The sequence below is a fragment of the Homalodisca vitripennis genome, unplaced genomic scaffold (assembly GCF_021130785.1).
Source record: "Homalodisca vitripennis isolate AUS2020 unplaced genomic scaffold, UT_GWSS_2.1 ScUCBcl_1536;HRSCAF=5276, whole genome shotgun sequence".
NCBI classification, from domain to species: domain Eukaryota; kingdom Metazoa; phylum Arthropoda; class Insecta; order Hemiptera; family Cicadellidae; genus Homalodisca; species Homalodisca vitripennis.
This window is the reverse complement of record NW_025777674.1, coordinates 1-11,422: the sequence shown is the minus strand read 5'-3', so window position 1 is coordinate 11,422 and position 11,422 is coordinate 1. Positions and strand designations below refer to the sequence as shown.

Sequence of the window (11,422 nt, the reverse complement as noted above, 5' to 3'; positions counted from 1 at the left end):
AAATATGTTGCGCTTCCTTGTGAAGATTTCTTTTTTCTATTCTACTTTTTCTTTCAGTACAGGACGCATTCTGTCTAAGGCCAGGAGCATAAGAGTGCTGATATAAATTCTTATGAGGGACTACGTCAGGTTTTAAAAGAAATTTCCTAGGAAGGTTAAGCAGCTCACTTTTTAAATCTCGTATGTAATCAGATTCTTCGAAGTGGGCTGAGCATACGTGAGCTACATCAGCAGAAAACAAATCTGCTCGTTTACATGCATTTATCCACTTAGATCTAGTTTCAGGGCTCTTCGGAAACCTATGAAATCTTATACCGAGTTCTTTTTGGTGTCTATCATGGTTACTACAACCACCGATAGCACAACAAACCATATTCAACAACTCAACGGTAAAGCAAACAGTAAAGCACTAAAATATACTCACTGATGTACGAAGCACTGACAAAACGACTAGTTCACAGCACGTGTTTAAACAGTACTGACCGGGTGGGCGGGGTCGCGGTGGTGAACGGGTGACGTCAGTGGGCGGGGCTTGCTACTGCGCACACCGGCTTGACCCCTACCGTGTCAGTCTAGTATCCGTGGCAGACTTCAGTCACACGTGATCACGGGGTGTTTTGACGGCCACATATTGTTAATTTCACTATGGGTGACCAAGAACTAAACATTAAGCTAGTTGGAGCAGTGGAGAAGCATGAAGCACTTTACAATTACAAACTCCCAGACTATGCACGGAAAGATGTATCGGAGAAAGCATGGAAAGAAGTGGCCGCTGAAGTAAATATGACAGGTAAGAAAATGTTTTATTTTATATTTTTCAGCGAAATTGTTACTTATTAGATTCAATTTGAGTACAAATCGGTGTTAGGCACAATAATTTTTGAACGGATGAATGTTTTACGTTCAATCTTACAGTAATCTTCATAAATTAAATTAGTAACCTAATAACATTACTAAAGTGATAATCATACCATCAGTTTATAAATAACCACATTTTTCGTTAATTTGTTTGTATCCATCACAAATCTATTGTATAGTTTTTGTAATTTTAGCTTAAGTCAGGGTAGTTACACTGCTGCTTTCCACTGCCACGGTAAACTTGCAGAAAGGAAATGATTGGCCAGATAATTCCTCAGAGCAATTGCTGATGATCCATCGTTTACCACCAAGTCTCTTGTTTTAATACCGGTCGGACGTTGAGGTAGATTGTCAGGTTGAGATATGTCTTGAGGCCTGTACTCAGCTCCTTCCTGCTTTCGAACAAAGTTATGTAGGATGCAAGCTGATCTCACTATGCTATTTACTGTTGAAGAATCACGACATCGTATTGGCCCGTTAAAGACTGCAAACTTTTCTGTTGCCATTCCAAACACACATTCAATGGTTTTCCTTCCTCGGCTCAATCTGTAGTTAAATATCCGTTTAACATTGTCCAGTGTTTTACCTGAAAAAGGCCTCATAAGGTTCCGAGTCAGTGGGAAAGCTTCGTCTCCTACGAAGTAGTATGGGAACGGTATGTTTCTTTCATCATACCGCAATGGTGATGGAAAGGGGATATTATCATCATGCGTCATCCAGAATTTCATTGAGCTTGCTTTGAAAATGCCTCCATCACTGTTACGCCCAGCATAACCTGGCTCAATAATTGTAAAGAGCCCATCGGCATCATAACATGCCAAAAGTACAGTTGAGTGGAAGTTCTTGTAATTGAAGTTTTCAGATCCAGTATGTGGAAACTTTTCAATTCTTATGTGCTTACCGTCCAGTGCTCCAATGCAATTTCGAAGGTTCCATAGCAGCTCAAAACGATCAGCAATGTGTTTCAACATATCTTGAGTAGGAACAGGCATGTAAATATCCCTCAGTATGTTCCAGATAGCTTCTGAGGTTTCCTTGATAATTTTTCTAACTGTACTCTCACCTCTTGCAAAATATAAGGACACTGCCACAAATGTTTCACCAGTTCCCAAATACCTGCAACAGAAAAAAACATAGGTTAGGTGAAACCTATTTAAATTATGAAATTTTAATAGGTTTTACCTAAAGAAAAGATTTTGTTTTTTGATAAGATTTTCTCTGTTTTTGTTTCAGTGCAAGATTGCAAAGAGAAGTGGAGAAATCTACGAACCGTCTTTATGAGAAGAATGAAACCTTCCCCTACTGGTTCTGGGGGGAAGAAAAAGGCATACTACTTGGAAAATGCCATGCAGTTTTGTCTGCCATTCATAAAAAGTTACTCCCCCCTCTCCGGGAAATTTGCCTCCACCACCCAGCAATACCCAGTCTACAGTTCCTGAAAATGAAGGTTCTGAAACCCAAATTGATGACCCCATTCAGTTGGAAATTGATCCTACAGACGTAGACCACTTTTTCCCAGAAATGTCTCCCTCAATTTTAGATCATCCCCAACAGGCCGTGGAAATACAATCTACAAGTTCAACATCAAATAATAGGCCTATTTCTCAAATCCCTAAGAGAAAATCCAAAAGTGCTGCGACCATAGCAGACCAAACGGTAGCGGAGTACTTTAGGGTAAATAAAAAAGGCAAAGCTACTATCAAAACTTGAGGCCGATACCAATCAGAATATTGATCGACAGCAGGGGATCAAGATGTTCCTGCTCAGCTTGATTCCTGAATTAGAAGAATTAAGTGATTCGCAAATAAAACTTTTCAAGCGACAGGTGTTGAGAGTGATTGATGATATAAGTCTCTCGGGACACCATCAGCAGGAGCCACGGTCCTCATCAGGCCTCACCATCCTCACCTCACCGACGATGTCCGACTCAAGAGAGTCACAAATAGACTTGACTCACATGTCTGATGTAAATATTCAAACTGCAGATTTTTATAACGCTTTTTCTCAAGGTCTTAATACCTCAAACATGTAAATATAAGTACTCCAATGGTAATTTCTTATGTATTATTTCTTATGTGGATATTTTTATTCTTATGTAATTTTAAAATAACAATAAAGTTGACTTATTAAACTTACCTCAGAGTGATCATTAATCTTTCCTGTGCTGGAATACATTCCCTCATGTGTGTGTCCATCTTCTCCAAGGAAGGGCCAACCAGTTTTGTTAGTTCCAAAAACGAATCTTTTGTCATTCGGTAAAAAGATTTAAACTTCCTATCCGACTGAGACAACTCTCTAGCTGCTACAAATAGCCTAGAGTTTCACATTATTTCTTAAATAAGGGTGGACCCAATGCTCTCTTTTGTGTCCTTCGCCGCCTTCGATAAAGGTAGTAGTTAACGACATCCTCTTCGTCTGAGTCTGATGACATGGTAAGCACAAATGGTCAAGGAAATGCCAAAAAACACAGCGTAATAGGCCTACAAAATACTCCACTAATTGCACAATAGACGCAACCGATTCATAACTGACCCGTTGACGTGTGCGGACAGAAGTTTTGTTTCAGTTGCAAACTAGTTGCAGACGCAACTGGTTGCCGACTCTAGTTGCAGAACAGTCGCTCTGTGTGCGCTGGGCCTAAACAGTCCAATTTTTTTTAACCGTAGACTTGGCCGCGAACTACTAACCTGCATGAAAAAGTCAGTCTCGCTGTGTTAAAACTGTCCCGGCGGAGTATGAAAACGGACTGCAAAAATAAGTGACCTTTAACGCTTCCTCTCGCGATTTAAAAGTGAAGCCAATGTCGTACAATTCTGTAAGATGCGTCAAATTAAAGCTCTTAATATTGGCAATCTATTGGTTATATTTTTAAATATTAAAAAAATTTCGAAATAATTTTGATTATTGTTTACATTTTACATAGCGTTTATAATGACAAGAAAAAAGTAGTAAGCGAGAATTGTTTTTTGTCATACAAAACTTGTCAGCGAGAAAGTTGTGTGAAAATAGATGAATATATTTTTTTTGTAATTTATCATTTTTTTATTGGAAGTTTAGTTTAGCCTGTAGTAGCATATGAAGTGATGAGTGAACGTTTCTGCCGGAACTGTAGTTGGCGCATTGGCTCACTGATACCGTATTAAGTCAATAAATTAGTTTATTGTGCAATAAAAATACCTTTACGAAAGAACCAAGTTAATTTAACTAATTTATTAGTCTTAAAAATATTGTGGGTTTAAATGTTATTGCAATTATATACTTTATCCGTAGCAATAACTGTATTATTTACAACGGTGTTAACTCACTTGTATTCTATGTTTAACTAACTATTAATATTAAGCAATTACAACAAGTATAATGATTGCATTGAACTTTTTGGCATTAAAATAATATTCTTTAATACTTACAGTACTTTTTTACAATGGAGCGGCGAGTTCCTCCACATCACTGGCGTCACTGTCCTCTTCACTATCGCTGGTCTCAGAATCACCGATGTTTATTATAAAACTTTCGGTTGCGTCATCTATTACGTTTTCCTTCTCCAAATACTTATTTTCCACTTTTATTACCTTTTCACAAACTTTTTTCCACTCTTATACAGATATAGCATCCGTCCATTCTATTTTTACACAACTGAATTGTATCGGCTATTTTATTGGTAACATTTTCTGGGCTACAAAGTTTTTAACTATTCCCCAAATCATTTCGATTGGATTAAGGTCCGGGTGGTATGGCGGTAATCGAAGAACTGAATGACCGAATTGATGGAGGAGGTTATCAAAAACAAAAATTTTGTTTCTGTCCTTATGGAGTTTTATTAGTTCGTACAATTCAGGTTTTAGTAATGAAGAGTCGTACGCTCAAGGTCACGCGCTTGTGACTAGCGGGATAGATGCGAATAGACGGTCGGACCTCTCATCGACTGTCAGTAATATTTATTGTCCTATATCGACTGCCTGCCTGCCAGTTCAGTCAGTTCACTTGCCGCGTGAACTGACCATGTTCATCCAACCATTTAGTCATATAAGCCTTTTTCGAGTTTGAATTTGGAGCTTTATTTACTTGTACGTTGTGATAAGAAGCATTGTCAATGACAACGACCGAATTTTGTGGAAGGTTGGGAATTAACTGTGTTTTTTGTCCAAGTCACAAAGTTTTCATGGTTCATTTGCATGTGATAGTCACCTTCGGTTGTTCCTTTACTTCTTTTCTTTCTCTTGGGTGTAGCAAATGAGCACGTTGTATCATCCGTGGTGTCAAGATCTTTCTTCTCTTTACGAATTTTCTTCACTACTCCAACCGAAACTCCGCAAGCTGCCGCTGTTCTGTCTATACCTTTCTTTAACGGTATGAGGTTTGGCTCAATAGTTTCGTTAAGCATGAACACGCTCACTCGCCAAATTATTTCTCTTGCCTGACTGTGAAGTTTTTTCCCTGAAGTTACCTTCGATACGAATGTTTCCATTATACGGGGTGTCTATAAAAGAACTCCGGGGTTTTAAGACAAAATATTTTAATAAAGTAAAAAACGTACATACATGTTTTATACATGATTAGAAAGCTTACATTTTCAAGATTTTTTAACAACTTAGTAAAGTTCAATTTCGGCAAAAATGAAGGGTCCTATGACTCTGTCATGCATAAGAGCACACCAAACATTCACTTTGGGCGTGTCACGTTCGTACTCAATAAACTCATGGGGCGGCTGTGAACCCCAAATTCTGCAATTATGCCTGTTTACAGTTCACATAAAAAGTAGCTTCATCACTAAAAACCACACTAAAAAAAATCATTATCTTCATCAATTTTTAGCCAGCATGGAAACAGAAAAGTCGAATCTCTTAACCTTGTCTGCCGGTTTGATATGGTGTAAAAGTTGAATCTTATAGGCAGTTAAACGAAGTCTTTTATTAATTACCTTATGGACTGTTGATCTTGGTAACCCCAATTCCAGACTGCGTCTTGTTACCGATTTCTTAGGGCTTCGAGTGCATGAAGCTCGGATTCTGTCTACATTCTCTTGAGACACACGCGGCCTACCCGGCGACTTTTGCTTCAAAACACTTCCTGTTTCCTTGAACGCACTTAACCACTGACGAATTGTTTTGTCTGTAGGCGGGTCAACACCATAGTTACGTCGAAAGTTTCTTTGTACAGTAACAACAGAATTAGTTTCTATGAGCCAAATAACACACTGAGCCTTTTGTTGAGGGGTCGCCATAGCGCGGCAGTCCAGACGACACTGACTGCCTGCCGCAGCCGCTACGTCATTTCAAGGTCAACGCTCCGCAGTGCTGCCAACTGTTGAGAGAAACATTCCCAATTGGTATGAGTAAAACTCTTTGAGCTGCTTGTTTCAAAGGAATTGATCAAATGTTGCTATCTTTTATAGTTGAGGAGTGACAAATCAAAACGTGTTTTGTCACAGTTACTTAAATATTGGGAAATCACAAAAAATTGTTGATCATATGTTTTTAAGCTTTACATTCTTTAGGCTGCCTCATTATGAAGTTCATACGATTTAAATTATAATTAACTCTGTTTTTTCTGTTAAAAGTTTCCTTTTTCTTTGTAAAAAGTGCTTAAATAAGTTGGACATAACACTATTTGAACAAACGGGTTGGACAAAACCCGTTTTGTTTAAATTACTCAAGGACAAATCACGCTTTGATCGAACCATATCTTATACCACGACAATGGATAAGGGGTCATAATAAAGGTAAAACAGTATAGTTTTGTTCAAAAAGTGTATTATTTACATTGATTTTAAGTTGCCTACAGTTGAAAATTAAGAAATACATTGATAAAACTATTTAGCATTTAATTCACCTTCAAGAAATCATTGTTTATATTCTTATGGCAACCTCGTCTTCCAAATACTCACACAAAACTTCATCATTGTCATTGTCTTGATTATTTACTGCCTCAGTGTCATTGATGATTTTCTTGTACCATTCAAAGTATTCACCTGGTAAGGTCTCCTAGTCCTGTCCAAACATAATCTCTAACAGTTTTTGAACGTCCTTTTTCTTTTCACTTAAAATTGGGTGGCCTAAAAGAATCTCTTCTAGTGCGATATCCATTATCTTCTTGTCGTTTACTTGCTTTTTGTACAAAGTCACAGAGTTCTCTTCATCCATATCTTGAAAACGGTAGTTTTTTGTAGCTCTCACGCCAACTTTAATAACTTTCTTCTTTGTCACCAATTGTTTGTCTTTATTTTTCACTTGACTTGTCACAGTTGCTCTCTTGGTTATGAAAATTCGTTTCATTACACTAATTGCTTCTAAGTTCTTGAAGTACGTTGACAAGGATTTCGTATTCAAAGTTTGCCAGTCAATTCCAAGTTGTTTGACCTGTCCAATTTGTTGATACAACTTAGTGTAATCTTCTTTCGATAAAATTGTGACATTCTTTCTTAGAATTTTCCTCTACTCTGCCAAAAATCCGGTCCGCAGGTAAAAAGCTGTGTCCTTTGACGGGATAATATATCTGAATTTCCTCTAAGGTTGTATTTACTGTTTGCATGTAAAACATAAGTGTGTGAAGTACTACTGTATGTTATTTTTATTTTGAGCACCGCACCCGTCACAAAATAAACGAAGTACAGTCTTACCGTTGAAGTCCATTGTGTTAAGGTGATAAAAAAGTGCTGATGAGACCTCTGTGCTTCCTTTTCCAGATTGGTCTTCCGTCCAAGTGTAAAAAATAGGGTCCTTTGTGGCCAAGTCAACTATTACCAATGAATAAAAATTAAATTGCCTTAGATAAAATGCTTCCTGAATGAAAGTTTTAGGCAGCGGCTGGATCTGTTGGAGATCAAAACATAATGAAATGGAGTTATCAGGTTCCGTATTAATGTAGTCGTAAAATGCCTATGCTCTCCTCTTGTGGATGGTTTTTTCGGCCATTAACATAGCTTTTTCTTGAGAATTTGGTGGCGCCTGTTTCAATTTTTCTTTTATTACTAGGCACTGGCTACAAACATCAGACGCTGGAGTTCTGAATCCTATGTTGAATTCATTTCTAAAAATGTCTCTGAACATAGAAAAACTAACTTTTAAGCTGCCTTCTGCATCAGAAAGCGTTGAGTGATATGAATTATGTAGTTTTCTTATACTACACTGGCTGCTCAGATAAACCCTTTTTGATTTTGTTCTATTGTAATGACTTTCAGTTGCATGCAACCCTGATATAAATTCTCTAACCTTTTCTTTCTTTGCAATGATTTTTCTACTTTTTCTATCTCCACCTCTATGTTCAGCGATTGCATCTCCAGAATTTACCTTTTTAATTATACTTGCTAGCCTAGTTCGCCCAAATTTGGTAATGGATAAGAAGTTTTCCTTGCAGACTGGAATACGTTTATTATTGATTACTGAAGGAATAAAGTACTGAACTGAGAATGCATGTTTACCTGAACTTGGTAGCTCACTACGTTCCTTACGGGGCCTACGCCTCTTCACTGGCCTAGGTTGTACTAAACTGGCTACAATATTGTCTTGTCTAATTTTATCTGGGATTTTGTACAGTTTATCCCTGAGAATTTTGACATCTCTTGGCCTAATTTGACAACACATCATCAAATGTGATGTGTTATGTTTGCAAGGAACAAACAACACTGATCCGGTTGGAGCTGAATACCTTTTAAGCTTAGCTGCCTTAACCTTAGTTGTTACTTTTTTTCTTTTTCTTGAATCGTTGTTAATTAAGGAAACTGGCACTCCACCATCCAACTCACTAATTGAAAACTCTTCCATCACTGAAACTACTATTTATCCTTTTTAAATCATAAGCAAAAATGCCATAAGTTTTTACAGAACTCACTGTAACATAACCTCTACCACTGTGAAATCAACACAACATGGTCACATGACTCATTGAACCAATAAGAACACTTCGCTGACTGACTCCCATTGGTTGTTGGACAAAACATGATTTGATCCAAATGAGGGTGTGGACAAAACACAGTTTGATTAAATTCATAATTTTAATACTCAAGTTACATGGGACAAAACATTTTTTGGTGCCTTTTGCTATGTATAGGTTGATAGAATTCAGTGAGAGGAAAAAAAACCATGTGTATAACTCAATATCGAATTTTTGGTGACAAAACACGTTTTGATTTGTCACTCCTCAGTTTTAAAAATATTAATTTTTTAAACCCCGGAGTTCTTTTATAGACACCCTGTATAGAAGCCCGCACTAACCTAAAACACACTCCAGTAAGCAAAACTTAAAATGTTTAAAATAAAATTCGCACTAAGTTATATAGGCTAAGCAATTTTCACGAAGCGATCGTCGAGGTCGCGGCAAGTGAACTGACTGAACTGGCAGGCAGGCAGTCGATATAGGACAATAAATATACCATAGAGTTCTGTGTAACGGTATATAACTTTACTGACAGTCGATGAGAGGTCCGACCGTCTATTCGCATCTATCCCGCTAGTCACAAGCGCGTGACCTTGAGCGTACGTTTGCAGAAAGCCCTTTACAATCCTCCCGCACCGCACCCCTCGCCTACCACCGCTCTCCCAGCTCGAGTCTACGGTTAAAAAAATTGGACTGTACCTGTATGCAAGCCTGAGGATGTGCTAGGTTGAGGATCATCTGGGTTGTAAGAAGGATCCTTATCAGTGTCATCTACGATGGAATCATTAGATTCATCTGAGCTTTCGTCAGAACTAACACCACTAATGTTTTCATCACCACTTTCATCTAAGTTGATGTTTAAACCGGCTTCCCTCGCGAAATTCACTATAGTATTTTCACTAACAGGCGAATTCCCATCTTTATTACTCATATTAACTTTAATTTACACTGGAATACACAATCAAACACAAGATAACCTGAGAATAACTACAGCAACTTGGTTATAAACAACGCTGTCAGTTGCCGTGAGCGGTTGCGTAATAGCGAAGCAGACGCCACTGCCTCCTATATTTCAAAACCACAAATAAGACAACTGTACTATATAAAACTTCAAAATGTATATTATATATAAAAAGGAAATTTCGTTAGCTTTTGTTTGATATAACTTGAATAAAAATATTACGCTAAACAGCGCTATGAAAGAAAATAAAACGGAAACAACGATATATCGTGTCTTAGCACTTTTCGGGAATAAGACGAGAAACGATATATCGTGCCTTAGCACTCTTCGGGAAATAGTCGATAAACGATATATCGTTCCATAGCACTGAAAGGGTTATCCCCTTCAACATCACTCCTCGCAGGTTTGCTCTCCCAAGAATCCATGGAGCGGCCAACAGCCGAAGCTGAAGGGAGGGATTCAGTCCCGAGGGACCTACCCTCCTGGGGTAATTTTATCCTTATCGTTTGTACCTGCCATTTGTGCTGCCAAAAAGTTAATAAAATACAGCCCCAATTCCTTATGGGGAAAAGGGTTTGGGCTATTGCAACCCCCGCTAAAGCGACAGCCGGACCATGCGCTCGCCACCTCGCCAGGCCACCAATACAGCCCCAATTCCTTATGGGAAAAGGGGTTTGGGCTATTGCGACCCCCGCCGAAGCGACAGCCGGGCCATGCGTTCGCCACCTCGCCAGACCAGCTCAATAGGTGCACGGGTTTATTGGGCCGCAACCCAGCAGCCCCACCACCACCCCTCTCCGCGAGGCCTAAGGCCTATTTCGAGAGGCGCTGCTTTCTACGCGTACCCGGTTTTTTCCTCTTCTTACACCCAGTTCTCCTTCTTTTCCTCCTACCACGTGTCCCCTCCCCCAGACACCCTTGTATGTCTGGGATCATCGGAATTTTCTTATTTAATCCGTTTCTCTTTGATTATATCTTATTTCTTATACAATGCATTCTGCATCTTCTTTCTTCTTTTCTTCTTTATTACTTTCTGACATCTTCTTTCTTCATTCTTAATTCTTCTTTCCTTACTCCTCTTCTTTCTTCATCTTCTTTCTTCTTCTGTAAACTTTATTTATTTCTCATGATCTTATTATTTGCTGTGTTTTATTTATATTGCTATATTATTTCTTCCATGTCTTCTTTCTCCTTTCTTCTTCCGATTCTTGTTACCATATCCTTTAAAGCATTTCCTCACATCATCCTCCTTCACCAAATTCTCTCTCTCAAAGCTCAAACTTCTCTCTTGCAATTTTGTTAATAAATCTTGTCTTTCTTCTCGGTATCTCACACAATCTTTTATTACATGCCAAGCATTTTCTCTCTCTCTTCCACATCTACATCTATCCGTCTCACTCAATCTAAATGTCATTAATTTTTCTCTGTAATTTCCATGTCCAGTAACACTTTGGACCATATAATGGTTGAGACTTATCTTCTTTTTAACTCTATCTCTCACATCCGGAAAATATTTAAATGTCTCCCGTCCCTTCATAGTTCTTTCCCATCTCTGTTGCCATTCCTCCATCGCCTCTTCCTTCCACTCTCTTTTCGCTCTCTCCACATCTCCTCCTTCTTCTTTAATTTTTCTTACTTCAATCCGTGTTTTTACTGTCAAGTCTATTGGCATAATTCCTGCCACAACTCTAGCTGCTTCATGCGAGACTGTGGAATATCCTTTAATAGCCC

At 38.4% G+C, this 11,422-nt stretch overlaps 1 protein-coding gene across 1 annotated transcript; it reads left to right on the top strand.

The window, feature by feature from the left end:
- Positions 1-645: 645 nt before the first annotated feature.
- LOC124371521 (transcription factor Adf-1-like) lies at positions 646-2,297 on the top strand. The gene is made up of 2 exons (XM_046829873.1): positions 646-790; positions 2,092-2,297. Exons 1-2 carry the CDS (start codon positions 646-648, stop codon positions 2,295-2,297), a joined length of 351 nt encoding a protein of 116 aa, XP_046685829.1.
- Positions 2,298-11,422: the final 9,125 nt, after the last annotated feature.

What these genes read in the sequence shown, in the direction of transcription:
- LOC124371521 (XM_046829873.1), top strand. Translation starts at nt 646, where the DNA reads ATGGGTGACCAAGAACTAAACATTAAGCTAGTTGGAGCAGTGGAGAAG. An exon ending in CGCTGAAGTAAATATGACAG is followed by an intron (nt 791 to 2,091) that starts GTAAGAAAATGT and finishes TTTTTGTTTCAG; the next exon opens with TGCAAGATTGCAAAGAGAAG.